General features: G+C 39.9%; 1 protein-coding gene across 2 annotated transcripts in view; it reads left to right on the top strand.

The window, feature by feature from the left end:
- PTPRE (protein tyrosine phosphatase receptor type E) overlaps nt 1-7,516 on the top strand; it is a 93,207-nt gene extending 85,691 nt beyond the window's left edge. For both annotated transcript variants that reach the window (XM_057408685.1, XM_057408686.1), the window contains exons 15-20: nt 1,014-1,090; nt 1,646-1,780; nt 2,508-2,633; nt 3,598-3,758; nt 4,829-4,964; nt 5,578-7,516. In XM_057408685.1, the coding sequence (XP_057264668.1) occupies nt 1,014-1,090; nt 1,646-1,780; nt 2,508-2,633; nt 3,598-3,758; nt 4,829-4,964; nt 5,578-5,652 (710 nt within the window). In that variant the 3' untranslated portion in view covers nt 5,653-7,516. The remainder of the gene's footprint in view (nt 1-1,013; nt 1,091-1,645; nt 1,781-2,507; nt 2,634-3,597; nt 3,759-4,828; nt 4,965-5,577) is intronic.
- Nucleotides 7,517-15,017: the final 7,501 nt, after the last annotated feature.

Below are 15,017 nucleotides of genomic sequence, written 5' to 3'. Positions count from 1 at the left end.
GGATAACTCCAAAGTAGAGGTCCTGCCTGGATGTGGAAATGGCAATCCTGCAAATAATCACTGCATATAGTGTCATGGAATCATAGAATTGATTTGGGTTGGAAGGGACCTTAAAGCTCCTCCAGTAAGGTGCTGTTTATCACAGAATCATCGAAATCTCATGTCCATCTCCCCTCTGGCAGGTTAAAGCCAATTCCCCTTGGCCTGTCCCTACATCCCTTGTCCCAAGCCCCTCTCCAGGTTCCCTGCAGCCCCTTTAGGCACTGGAGCTGCTCTCAGGTCTCCCCTTCAGGAACCTTCTCTTCTCCAGGCTGCCCCAGCCCGGCTCTCTCAGCCTGGCTCCAGAGCAGAGCTGCTCCAGCCCTCGCAGCATCTCCTCTGGCCTCGCTCCAACAGCTCCATGTCTTCATGTGAAAAAGTTTGAAGTGGTCTGCCTGTAAAATTGAAACACTTTCAGACCCTTTTGAACCTTGCAGAGTGGTGGTTTTGGGGTTTGCTTCATTTTTAGCTAGAATACACTTTTTGGGGGTGTTTCCATTTGCCGTCCCCTTGTGTTTGTTGTTCTCTCTGCAGGTATATCTGCTCTGAATTTGTAAAGAACAACTGATACAAACAGTATCTTCTCCTTACAAAGTGTAATGGGCTCATAAAGTGTCTGCAGACAATTGAATGAATTGGTTTTTACTCTGTCAGTATAAAATGTGTTACCATCAGGTATTTTTCAGCAGCTTCACCTTCTAAACCACTGTATTTCTCTGTGGTTCCATGCATAATCCAGAGCAGCACTGTAATATCTGCACCTGAAACTGAAAGTTTCAGACCTCGCCGTATCCTGTGTGGATGGAAAATCAACAGCAGCAAAACCAGTGCCCTCCTCCTGCTGCACACTCTAAATCCTGGATAAGAGCTTTGAGACAGATCAAAGATGTTACTGGTTTTGTTCTTTCACAGGTGTAAGCATGGAGCGGTCAGTACCCAGTTACCAATAGTAAGACTGTTTTCTTTTCCTTCAGATGATTTCAATCGAGTGATTCTGTCCATGAAAAGAGGGCAGGAGTACACGGACTACATCAATGCTTCCTTCATAGACGTATGTATCAGAAAACTCAGGTATTTAAACTGCAAGTCAGATATTTTGCTGTTGCTGCTAAGTCTTTTGAAAGAGACACAATCAGCTTATGAAGAACATGGCCTGTTTTGTTTGGGTTTGGCTTATGAGAGTTTCCATACATATCTGATGTTCTCATTTTCAGTTTAAATGGTTGTGTAAATTCAATGTTCTCTTAATATATTTATATTTATGTCTGCTATATATTGTATCTGCTATATAGTTAGGGTTAGCATCTCATTGTGAAATCTGTTCTGTTACTTATCACTGCAGAATTTCATCCTTTCAGCCATGGCTGTAAAAAGTCATAAAACACAACTCAGGATCGTGAATTTAGGTCTTTTTTTCCTTTATTTCTGGCAAGAAGCAAGACTTGGGTGGGTTCAGTGTCACCAGATCTGTAGTAACCATCACGTTGTTGAGCAGCGTGGCTGATGGGAAGCACCAGTTTAATACCGATCGTGTCTCTGACCATCATCCCTGTCCCTCTTGCTCTCACATATCACGACATGAGCAGATCCTGATCTTTCTCTGCAGGGCTATCGCCAGAAGGATTACTTCATTGCCACCCAGGGACCGCTTCCACACACGGTGGAGGATTTCTGGCGGATGGTGTGGGAGTGGAAGTGCCACACCATCGTTATGCTCACAGAGGTTCAAGAGAGGGAGCAGGTACGTGTCCCGCAGCCCCCAGCTCCACAGCAAAGCACTTGCTGTGAACACCTCTAAAATATAAGCATTAATATTAGAGCAACTTTTATAACCTACCAAATCTGCCTTGCCTAAGATGAGCCTTTGCTTCACTATTTAGTGTGGGCCAATGTTGCTGCTTTTACTCGAATTGGCAGAAACCTCACCAAAACGACCCAGTTCACATGAAAAGCATTAAATCTGGGGGGGTGCCTGACATGGAATAGCCATGTGGGATTTGGGAACAGCAGGTCAAGGCTTTTGTGAGGACTTCCATCCCTGTTATACCAGTAGAAGCTCCAGTGGCTTATTCTGAACCCCTCCTAAGACATCATTCATCAATAGAGGGAGTCCTGTAGCACCTCTCCGTGCTGCAGTTTGAAGATCCAGGGCGTTTTAGTGCTGTGAAATGTGGTTTGTTGGTGGTTTTGGGAGGGTTTTTAACAACACTGCACTGCTTTCAGGAGTTAATATTTTACTCTACTCTGTTTTAAAGCAGTATTTGGCATCTGACTCCCAAGCCTTTATCATCATAATGAGTTATAATAAAGAAACATCTCATTCCTGTATTCTTGGTCGTTAGCCTTTTGATTCCACTGTTTAGGCCACGTTTATTATGTATGTCAGCTCCTACATCAATGGTTCATGACAACATAGATAAGTGGAAAAAAATTAAAGGAACATTCACAATTCTCTCTCAATTTTGCAGGAAAAATGCTGCCAGTACTGGCCATCGGAGGGCTCTGTAACTCATGGAGAGATAACGGTAGAAATAAAGAATGACAGCCTGTTAGATGCCATAAGTGTAAGAGACTTCGTAGTTACATACAACCAGGTAATGTTTTTATGACATTAAGGGTTTGGGTTTTTTTTTGCATTTGAGGCATTTAAAATTATGATCATACAAGTTAAATTAGGAGATTTCTATCTAAAGAGAAATGTGGTTCATCAACATCTGACACAGGGGTGTGGGGTTTAGAATCACAGAACAGTTAGGGTTGGAAAGGACCTTAAGATCATCCAGTTCCAACCCCCTGCCATGGGCAGGGACACCTCACACTAAACCATGGCACCCAAGGCTTCGTCCAACCTGGCCTTGAACACTGCCAGGGATGGAGCATTCACAACCTCCCTGGGCAACCCATTCCAGTTTGGTTGTTTAGGGGGATTTATGTCTTCTTGTTGCTGTTACTCTTGTATTTTATGCCCTCTCCCACAATATAAAGGGAAATTTTATTCCGGATTTTTAAATCCTATGAAGCCTTTCACAGCACATGGACCTGCCTCTGCCTGTCAGCTCTTCCTTTGTGTTTCCCTGTTACAGGCATGATCTATTCAGACTGATTATTGACCTTTTCGGCACACATCTCCTCACTGCATTATTTCTATAGGATCTGATTTGCATTGCTGGTGAACGTGCTGAAAGCACCAAGCATCAGCAGAGACCCAGTGTTTGCAACTCTGTGCTTGCAAGAGTTAGACTTACAGACTGGTTTGTGTTGGAAGCAGCTTGCTCCAAGCCCCTGTGTCCAACCTGGCCTTGAACACTGCCAGGGATGGGGCAGCCACAGCTTCTCTGGGCACCCTGTGCCAGCGCCTCAGCACCCTCACAGGGAAGAGCTTCTGCCTAAGAGCTCATCTCAGTCTCCCCTCTGGCAGGTTAAAGCCATTCCCCTTGGCCTGTCCCTATAGACCCTTGTCCAAAGCCCTTCTCCAGGTTTCATGCAAATATTTAAGGTAAAAGTGTGTTTTCATTTTGAAGTAAGAACAGCATAAACCTGGTGTTTTCCGGCTCCCAGGGTAACCAGGAGAAGCAAAGCAGGGTCGTCCGGCAGTTCCATTTCCATGGGTGGCCAGAAATCGGGATTCCTGCAGAAGGAAAAGGGATGATCGACCTGATTGCAGCTGTCCAAAAGCAGCAGCAGCAAACAGGCAACCACCCCATCACTGTGCACTGCAGGTGAGAGGCACCTCTTCTTCCCACTATTAGCTAGGGAGCTGGCTTGCTTTTCCTCTTCCTTTTTCCTTTTCTTAGTGTTTTTATGACAGTTTTTTCCTCCGTGATGGAGTACACCACATCCATTAAAAGACAATCAATAGAAGCTAAGAAAAAAGAGAAAAAAAGAAACCCTAGTATCCCATAAAGGATTTTTGCCTTGTCTTTTGCTAAATCAGCAGATGATGATGGTGGACTTGATGGGCAGGACTAAACAGACCTGTTGTTGCCTGGGAGTGTTGTAGTCGTGCACCTGAGCTTTGCTAAACACTGATGAGGGAAGTGGAGCTGTGGTGTGTTGTGGTGATGGGTAATACACCCACCAGGACAGTGCTGCAGTGTTCTGTCGATTTTAGTTTCTTATATGTACTACAGCTGTGTGTGTAGTCTTGCCTTAGTTTGGCCTTATACTAATATATCTGTTTAAGAAATGGTTTTGGTCGTAAGAGTCACTAAAATCATTACAGATGGATAGGACAATTTCCATCAAATTGCTTTGGAATAATGATGATGATAGTAATAATGACAATAATAATGCTTTCATATCTGTCCACCTTGTAGAAGTATAAATCGCCCCCTCACAGAAAGCTGTGGGTTTGATTGCACAGGGCTTCTTTGCGTTATAACCAAGTCTTGGAACTGAAACGCTGAAGGTTGTGTTCTCTCCCATCAGTAATAAAGCCAAAAGCAGAGTGTGGGAACACTGAAATTCTCTGATGAAAGCAGATCTGAGTATGCAGCTTTGCCAGCTCATGATTTGAGTCTCAGACCTTGGCTGAGGGTGGCTCAGCCAGCTCAGGATCATCCACCTTCATACAGAAGCTCTCCATAATGAGTCTTCATTGGTTCCAACTTGGCTATGAGTTAATGGCCATTAATCCTATCGCCCTTTTGGTATAGGCAAAGTGACAAAATAAGCACAAGAAATGAGTATAAGTTGGGTAATAGGAGTATTTGGCTATTTCATATCACTGTTACTTCTCATTTAACATTTTTATCCTGCTGTATGTCAAGCCACTGTGTTTATGTTGCAGTGCTGGCGCTGGAAGAACAGGTACATTCATAGCACTCAGCAACATTCTGGAACGGGTGAAGGCTGAAGGGCTCTTAGATGTATTTCAAGCTGTGAAGAGCTTAAGACTGCAAAGGCCACATATGGTGCAGACACTGGTATGATGTTTAACAATGCGGATCTTTGTCAAAGGATGTCTGTAAATATTCTTGTGGGAGGAGAACAAAGAGGGTTTTTTTGCAGGTTGAAATAAATTATGTATGAAGGCTGTGTATGTACAAGGTATCATCAGAAATCGGTATTTTTATAGATTTCTCTTTTATAGCATTTTGAAAAATACAACTTGGCTAGAGATTCTAGCTAGACAGATTAAACCCAACTCTTTGACATTGCAGGTGACATAACATAGGAAATAAATGCCTTTTAGGCTGTGTATCGGTTGTTCTTTCTTAAAACGTCTGGGCTCAAACTGGCTTGCAGTCGCTCCCTGAAAGGGAGAAATGTCTTTGACTTCTTTAAAGTCATCTACAAGTAATATGTGAAGCTTGGTCCACACACTTTTAATTGAATAAACATTAGAAAGAGCAGCAATCAGCCTGTATTCGACAAGAGCGAGGTACCACCAGTACTGTTTAGGTTAGAATGGTACAGTCCTCAGCTACTGGTCCAAGTTAGAACATGTTGCATTTAGCAATAGGATTTGCATAAGTCTAATTTTCTCCATTGTCATGCAACCAAAGCACATTTTAATATCTCTTTATTGTTTTTCAGGAACAGTATGAATTCTGCTACAGAGTGGTACAAGACTTCATCGACATCTTTTCTGATTATGCTAATTTCAAGTGAAAATCCCTGCCTTATTTTTTAAGTTCTCTGTATAAAGAGTTGTATATTCTGTTAATTTATTCCATGGCATTTTGTTTGTCCACTTTATTGTAAATAAGACCTCGTGTTGGCTCTAAAAGTTGCATTTGCTGTACAAAGTTATTTCTTAAATATAAATATCTTCTAAAGCGAAGTATAATGTTCATACACAATATATCACTATAAGATGGTAGAGAAGTCTTTATTCTAGATACCGGTAAATTAATTTCTTTGCATTTTTCCCCTTATAAATATTTATCAATGTTATCTCCCAACTCTGGAAACTTTACACAGGTGATTTATGTTTCATACTAAAAAAAAAGGTGAATTGTGGTACATAGGTTTAAACTAAACATGTTCTGGCCGTAAATCTTTCTTCACTCTGAAAATTGATGTTTATTTGGGGACACATGCTGATAGCCTGCTTGAGCTTGCTTATAATTTATTTCACAGTCTCATTGAAGGCAAGGAGACTGAGTGAAGTGCTGTTAATGATAAAGGTATCAGAATATGGCCCTTCATGTGTCATAACATAGAGTCCACCTGAAAAATATAACTGTTTTCAAAGTCTGTTTTAAGAACCTCCAGGTTGGTGGCAGTTCTGAGTCTTGCCATCAGTAAGACATAATCAGTATAAATTCAGATTTGACTTTTTGATTTAATAGAGCTTTCAAAGTCCATTTCTTTTGTTCTTTCCCAAATAGTACACCAGCTTAAATCAATTTAGAAAGACAATAATGTCAGTTTACCGCTATTTGGAGAATATTTTGCATATCAGAAGAGTATATTTTGCAGCACCTAATGCTGTCTACTTCAAGAAGCTTTATAGACATTGTCAGAAATGGATTTAAAGCTTCTTTTTATACATTTGCATATTTTCCCACATCTTTGAGCATAGGCAAAAGAGATGAACTCTTGTTCTTTGATTCAGTTCAACGGAATAATTCATAGTAATTGCTAAAACTCTGAAAAACCATTTTACTAACAGTGTAATGCTGGCAAAATTGTGTTGTGGCAAAATGCTCCTCAGTGTTTTTCCCCTCCTATATATGTATTTTATCCAAAAAGGAATATTTCCTTTATCTAAAAGGGGTATATGATTGTGTATATAGATATATTTTTAATGAAAATACTACTCATAATATAATTGGTGAAATAAAGTTTAAAAGTCTTTATCACAGCCCTGCACAGGATGTGGTTGGGGGTTAGAAACCCCCAAAGTCACAGGGCATCCGAATGTTGAATAATGAAAAAGTATATCTTTTCCACTCTTTAAAAGGCATATATGAACTAATGAGCACAAAGTATATGACTATGTACTTTAATTCCATAACTAGTATGCAATAGCTCCGTCTTGTCCTGTCGATTGGGGTTTCTTTCAATGCAAACGTAAAAGCCTTATTTAAAGTAAGCAACTTACACTGGTCATTTCACTGTTGTTCTTGCACTATTTTATCCCATGGCCATTCTTCATTTCCACTAACAAATAGCACTGTACTTCAGACCAATGAAAGGAATCAGGAATGTGTGCATCCCTCTCCTTGCATTTCATCCTGAATGGAAAAAGTGCAGTTTAGAGTCCTAAGCCCACTGTTCTGAACACTGCCGTTTACTGCTTCTTGTCTTCCCATTGATGCACTTCTGTATTTATTTGTACAGTAAATTATGCACTTAAAAAAGATTGTTTAAAGACTAAACCTTTGAGTTGCCATGAGAAGCTACACTCAAGCCACAGAGTGTTGAGTAATGAATACGAATGCTGAGTAAGTTTACATTACTACTGCTTGCTGAAATTTTATCCAGTTTTAAAAAGCCATCGAATAAATTCAGTATGGAAGGCAACCCAGTGGGGTTTTCAGTATGATCATTTGTAGCACAGGGAGACTCAGAGAGGTTAAATGATGATGGAAAATAATGCAAAGTGATTTCCAGCAACTCTAGCATCCAAAGGGGCCTGCAGAAAAGCTGGAGAGGGACATTTTGCAAGGGCCTGTAGGGACAGGCCGAGGGGAATGGCTTTAACCTGCCTGAGGGGAGACTGAGATGAGCTCTTAGGCAGAAGCTCTTCCCTGGGAGGGTGCTGAGGCGCTGGCACAGGGTGCCCAGAGAAGCTGTGGCTGCCCCATCCCTGGCAGTGTTCAAGGCCAGGTTGGACACAGGGGCTTGGAGCAAGCTGCTCTAGTGGGAGGGGTCCCTGCCCGTGGCAGGGGTTGGAACTGGATGAGCTTTAAGCTCCCTTCCAACACAAACCAGTCTATGAGTCTTTGATTCTGTGCTTTCCAAATAAGTGTATTTTATGGTCCCATTAAGTCCCAATGCCAGGATCTTCCCATGCATTTAGCCTACATGTGATAAACAATGTGTCTGTTGGGCATCTTTTGGGGTCCCTTAATTAAAATCTTGGAGTAAGAGTTGCTTCATGAAGCAAACCTCCTCAGCATGACAGCACTGTGGAGTTATGTTATCTGGGAGCTACGGCCCCTGGAGAGCATGAGTAGCTGCAGCAGAACCCCCGCTGCTCACCAGGTTTACTACCAGGGGTCATTCTGCAGGACCCAGGCGGCAATGTGTAGTTCTAGCAAGCAGTAGGATGGAGTTAGGCTGCAATGTCAAATACTATGTGGGTACTCAGATTTTAGTTGCTAACTATATTAAGATATGTAGGAGGAAACAAAAATACATATAATATATTTCAGAAGTCATAAATAGAGCTACGTAATGACTTTTATATATATATATATATATATCATTTGAAAAGCTTGCTTTCCAGTTCCTGTGTTTAGCCAGTTGGCTGCTTGTTGCAGCAGGCGAGTAACTGGGAAGCTTAGTCTTGGTATAGATATAGATTAATTTTCTTTTAATTTGTCCTCTGTTGCATGGAATTACTTTAAAATGCCAAATAGCTGATTGGAAGTTGTACATTCTGATCGGTCTGGGGTTTTGGTCACTGTGTGACTCGACTGTTTTCATGTGTTAAGATAGGTTCCAGTTCACCTAAGCATTTGAGCACTGGCTTTCCAAAGTCTCTATTCCACAAAACATTGAAGTACCCTTGGTTCTTTGTTCCTGAAGCAATCCCTTAAGTGCTTTGCTGAATTGGGCCTTAATGAAGAATGCATACTGTAATTACCAGTGGTTTTTAGGGTATTTTTATGTATCAGTTTTTTAAACTTTTCAAAGGAGCCTGACCACCCGTGTTCAGTATTTTGAACTGGTTTAATTTCCCGAATGCCATTTTTAATGTAAAGTTATTGCAACTTTTTCTGTATAACCAAATTGTATTTAATTTGTCAAATCTTTATAATATATGTATGTATTATACAGTTTCAGCTATTATTATTTTCTTTTATTACATTTATAATTTGATCTTGCTGTGTTTATAATGCCGGTGAATGTTGCTGAATTATTTGTATATGCAATTGCAAGATCTAATACATTCTGATGCAAGAACAAAGCTTCCTTTTGATTCTCAAACTGTATCACTTTCTTTAAGTCTTTTCATTTCATTCTTGTACTGCCTGTTCATTTAAATTACCCTAAAAGAGTTGAAATCCATTATTGAGATAAGTACTTTTTCAGTACTTATCTGCAGCTGTTTGGAAGTAATATTGTGATTCATGTGTGAACTGAAGTGTTGTGCATGTAAACTCAGCATAATAATTGGATGCCAGCTCTTCCCAAACTGTATGAGTAAGTAGGAGCTGGCACTACAGAGCTTTGATATGACTAGGCCCATTGCAGCTTTTCCTTTAGGGTATAAATCTGACAATTCAAACCCTGCAATACCTCAACAACTGCTGTTCACTGTGACTAACACAGGGTGCTGAGGTGCTGGCACAGGGTGCTCAGAGAAGCTGTGGCTGCCCCATCCCTGGCAGTGTTCAAGGCCAGGTTGGACACAGGGGCTTGGAGCGAGCTGCTCTAGTGGAAGGGGTCCCTGTCTGTGGCGGGGGGTTGGAACTGGATGAGGTCTCTTCCAACCCAACCCATTCCAGGAATCTATTGGATTATTCTGTGACTCTGAGATAAAAATAGTAGTTTAACTTCTGCTGTGTCCCCCCATCATTAATTAAAATCTCACTTTCGTTAACCATTTCTTCATTAATTTCAACAGGCTTTATATTGGACCTCATGCCAGAAATGACTGACGTGGCCCACTGATGTAACAACAGTCAGGGGAGACTTATGAAAGATTAGAATCCTGATGTTGAGCTGGTATCACTGTGATTTTAAAAAGTTGCAAGATATTTGTCAGGTCTGATCTAATGAAGCAGTATTTATGTGTTGAACCTCTTTAGCCCTGTTCCATCTGGTACACCTGACACCCAAAATTGGGGATGTACCTCTGCAGTGTAGATAATTTTCTGATTAGTTTTCCCAAACTTGTTTGGAAGAACTTTTAATTTCTGTGTCCTTCCTCTGCCCTGTTCTAACATTTAAGTGTATGCTCTTGGTAATCACACTGCTTTCAATCTAGGAGTAACTACATGTTTACTAATGGTAACTTAAGTGTTGCTTCCCAAGGATAGAAAGGTGTATGCACCCCGAAGAGATGTTGCTTCATCAGAAATACAGGGTTTACTAATGAAGAATTTGCCTATGGAATTTTAAATACAGGGATACACCACACTGAAATACAGAGCCTTTAGGAAATCAGCATTCAGGAAAATACTGCTATTTCTTCTGTGACACTAAATGGTAATGCGTAATCTCTTTCTTTACATGTAAAAGCTATTCATTTTCTTTAAGAATTCCAGATGAGCTGCTATTTTGTGTGATGGGATATCATTTTAGCAGCTTGTGACCCCACTGGAAGTTAACTCTGTGTGAGGAGAAGCAGGTTTGAGAAAATAGAGACTCTCAAGTATTAATCTGTTCTTATTTATTCATTGATTAACTTAAACAACTACTAATAATCATAATTATTGATTACTATGCCTCTGCAAAATTTCTAGTGTAAGGTACTGTCTATCAGTGTAGTAAAATGGTGTAGAGTGTTTATATAATTCAAGATAAATAATGGGGATTACAAACAATGAGACAAAGAATGACTTTATTTATATGTTGGTCTCAGGACACTTCTGTTGGTCTCTTTCTGTGTTGAAGATCAACACTTAAAAGCATCTTTGTTATGTGCTGCCAATCATACTGGCTTTATTAACACCAAAACAAAAGTTTTAGAAAGACTTGAGATCTCCTGATCCTCACCTCTTTAAAGCAGCTTACATGGGGTTGTTTAAGTGCTGTATTGATGATGTTTTCATATTTACCTCTAACATCTCCTAATGACATGATGACGGTACAATTAATTAGAAGTGTTTTACTCACAGCAGATTTCCTCTGTTCCCTACTACATCCCATTTCAATGACAAATCTGTAACAAACAAAGATCATAAGCCTTCACTGAAGTACAGAAATAATACGACTATACAGAACATATGAACCCAGTATCGTTTGCAATCTTATTTACATATACAGATTCCATTTAATTACATTTAAGAACTAATTTTTATCACTATGCACTTCTCCAGTGATGATTTTTTCTTGGCTCACCTGTTGAGAATGTGCACATTATGTCCCTACTTCTAAACAAAGAAATCTCATAAACACCTTGTGCTTCTTTATGGAGCTTATCTTGTGACACTGGAGATGGTTATGTTTTTAGCAACTCAGCTTTTAGAAAAGACACTTTCATTGTAAACTGTGCATGAAACAGATTTAATAACTTATTCATACATTATCAACTACTAGATTAAAGCTGTTCGTTCTGTATAGGGCATATATGTGAAGTCTAAGCTTTGCTTTCCTAACACAGAACTTGTTCAATGTGTTTGAGAATTTCTTGAGAGATTGAACTTCACTGTGAATGTTCATCTCTAGGTATTAAAGGATTATGTTGTAATTTGGATAGTTTCATAAAAGCTTTCTTCTAATGACTTTTATACATTTTCTGTGTTACTTTGCACAGAGTAGGAGAATTACTGAATTATTCATCTAGTTGAGACTTTGCCAGGGAAGTTCTTGTCACAAATGCTAATGTTTTCTCCTTCACCTGTTTCCATTAGAAGTTGTGCCAGTGTTTTTTTCTGAATGTCACACTCAAATTATTTAGTAACATTGAACAAAAGATGTGAGTTCTGACTATTCGCTAATTCTTAAGCGGCTGCCTGAATTTAATGCCTCATTTGCCTAATGCCTTTATACCTTATAAACACCCTAATCTAGTAAAAGCTGTTGCTGGATCTTGTGTTTTCTTAGAATTTCAGTTAAAAATCAGTAGTGGCACAAATCTATGAAAATATGCTTCATTCATTCAAGTGCTTCCAAACCAGCTCTTCAAAACACAGAACAAATGTCCTCCCATAAGGATCTTCACATGAGGAATTAAGATGTTAATTTATCTAATTCTCTTTACTTTCTTGTTGTTCTTGTGCTTAAGACACGCTTCAGTGATTAGGGGCCTTTTGTATTGTTGGGCCACTGTCTTCAACTGATGAGCCTGAATCATTAAATCCTCACAGATCCATACTGCTGGATCTCAGTGAAGGAGGTTTCTTCCTAAGTACCTTCTGATTGCTCAAATAAGTTGAAACTATCTAAAAAACTAGCAAGGATATACAAGAACTAATTTAAAATAAACTATTTTCCACACCTTTTTGAAAGTTGGCAGCTTGACTTCAGCGTGTACGCAGGTGTATTTGTCAGTTTGTACTCCTAAATGTTCCCAGATACAAATGAACCTAACAGGAACTTTGAAGAAAATATCATTTTTTCCTACCTCCTATAGAGCTACTTTTTGCAAACATTTGTATATATGCTGCTCTTGGAGACAGATTTAAAGGCAGCCTGAAAACCTTTACTAGAACTTGTGTTTTCCTGTAAGTATTGCTGTGTTTGCAGGGAAGTTTATCACTAGGGATGGGACAGGATTCTCTGTGTTAAGTGTGCTGATAAACCACTCTGTCATGCCAGCAAATACTGTAATACTGAAGAATTATTTATTATTATTTTAAATCACCAAAGCCCTTGTCAACATGACAACTGTTTTTTTGCTCTCCTGCTCAGTTTGATCAGATGAGGGCTCATAGAGACTAATAAATTAGGGTTTCAAAGAGTTTTACTGGTATAAACTGTTTTAGACACATTGTTCAGTATAACTGCCTTTGTAAAGGCCCACAGGAAGGGTTTGACTTTAATATCTATTTATTGGCAATGATACCCAGTGCCTGAATTCAGATTTTGTATGGATTTTGCTTTGATCTTCGCTGTGAGGGTGCTGAGGCACTGACACAGGGTGCCCAGAAAAACTGTGGCTGCCCCATCCCTGGCAGTGTTCAAGGCCAGGTTGGATGGGGCTTGGGGCAAGCTGCTCTAGTGAAAGGTGTCCCTGCCCGGAGCAGGGGTTGGAACTGGATGAGATTTAAGGTCCTTTCCAATCCAAACCATTCCAGCATTGTATGAATATTTTATGTCCAGTAGCATAAAACTATTGTGACAAGCTGAAGGTATAATAATAAGGTCATAACTTAATACACTGAACTAAATTAAAACCCCACCAAAGCTTATCAAATAAACTTCAGAGTAATTCAATTCAAAGGAAAAAGTAGCATTTAAAAGCTGCTTACATCTGACTACCACATCTGAAGTACTCTAAAGTCATCACACCACATAAAATAGTACTGGAGGCAAATTAGATAATGAAATAAAATAGTAATATCAAAAGGAGTTCTGCTTTGTGAAAGGTCTGAATAGGAGGATTTTATCCCCTGAAGCACAAAAAACTGGATGACCTTGTAAAAGGCCTTTTCTCCCTTTGTATCTCCATGCATGCAGAGAACTTTAACATGGAATTAAGGTCACCAGGTTCCAGATCTCCTTATACAATTTATTATACACATGAAAAATCAGGCATCACTCAACAACCTGTTTATCTTCCCTCAGAGTTTCCCCACCCATGTGTGAGCAGGGAATTGTAAAAGTGTGATGTTTGGGTAGAAAGGAAGGACTTGAGCAAAATTAGTTATGGTAAAAATTAGGTTTGCTTTTGGAAAGCATCCGGTAACTGAAATGATTTGGTTTTATGTTTTTACTAATATGGCATATATCAAACATACTGTGCAAGTTGGAACACACGCTGCTCGTTCAGGATGTTCTTCCTGTAGTCGTTTTAAAAGATAAAAAACAGGTTTAAGTGTTAGTTACCAGTTTATGCTTGGTAGCAAGGAAATAGAAGGGGGAAATATCAGACGTTCAAACTTATGTATGTCAGGCAGGGTGTATTTTAAATATAATCTGTATGAGTAAATTGCTCTCCTCTTTTTCTCCAAATTATTCAGAATTTCTGGAAGTACTTTGGGTTTGTGCTCATTTTAAGTGCTCAAACAGAATTTAATTTGGCTTAGATTTTTGTAGAACCATGCCCTGAAAATGTGGATTTAGATGGTGTGAGCAAACTGATGCAGTCTTGCTCCCTGTCCCATTCAGCAGTGGCCTGTCACAGGGGGGAAGAGCATCAATCTCCCAAACTTCCAAGTGCTGCCTGGCAAATCTCTGTTCCTGTGGGTTCCAAGCCCTTTTCTATAGTCACAGAATCCTGGTATGGTTTTTGTTGGAAGGGACATTAAAGCTCACCCAGCTCCCACCCCTCTTCATGGGCAGGGACACCTTCCACTAGAGCAGCTTGCTCCAAGCCCCTGTGTCCAACCTGGCCTTGAACACTGCCAGGGATGGGGCAGCCACAGCTTCTCTGGGCACCCTGTGCCAGGGCCTCAGCACCCTCACAGGGAAGAACTGCTTTCTAAGATTTAAGGAATTCTGTTTCGTGGAGGCAAACCCATCCCCTTCCGATCTCTTTTCTAGAAGTCCAAGAGGTTTTGTGAGTCCTTTGGTCGCCAAAAAGAATGAGCAAGCAACCAGGTAGCTTGGTTTTAAAATGTAATACTGTGCATCACATGGAGGAGAATTAAATGAGGGGGTTGGGGCCTGTATTTGGTGATTTCAGACCAGTGCTGCAAAAGTTCAAGCTACAGGAAGAATTGACTTTTAATGAGGGCAGGTCCATTGTCTCAGTGTAACCTGCAATTTTCTGCACAGGTTTTTAAAAGCACTTTAAAAAGATACCATTTTGAAAAGGAAAGACTGTAGTCCAGAGCCTTTTCAGCCTGAAAAATGTGTCTGGTCTGAGATTACAAAGGGCTCAAAGGGAACTTCCTGTCCTTAGCTATTTTCAAATGAGGGCTTCCTCTCATTTTTAATACCTGCGACTAATTAATCAATTAATTAAACACAACAATTTAATTAATGGATGTGATTAATTTTTATCACATCAATTAGATATTAAGAATTAA

Source organism: Pezoporus wallicus, unplaced genomic scaffold (genome assembly GCF_028554395.1).
Source record: "Pezoporus wallicus isolate ANWC-B61680 ecotype Strahan unplaced genomic scaffold, APGP_CSIRO_Pwel_v1 contig_13954, whole genome shotgun sequence".
In the NCBI taxonomy this organism is placed as follows: domain Eukaryota; kingdom Metazoa; phylum Chordata; class Aves; order Psittaciformes; family Psittacidae; genus Pezoporus; species Pezoporus wallicus.
The sequence above is the reverse complement of the archived record's forward strand: the minus strand, read 5'-3'. Positions and strand labels throughout refer to the sequence as shown.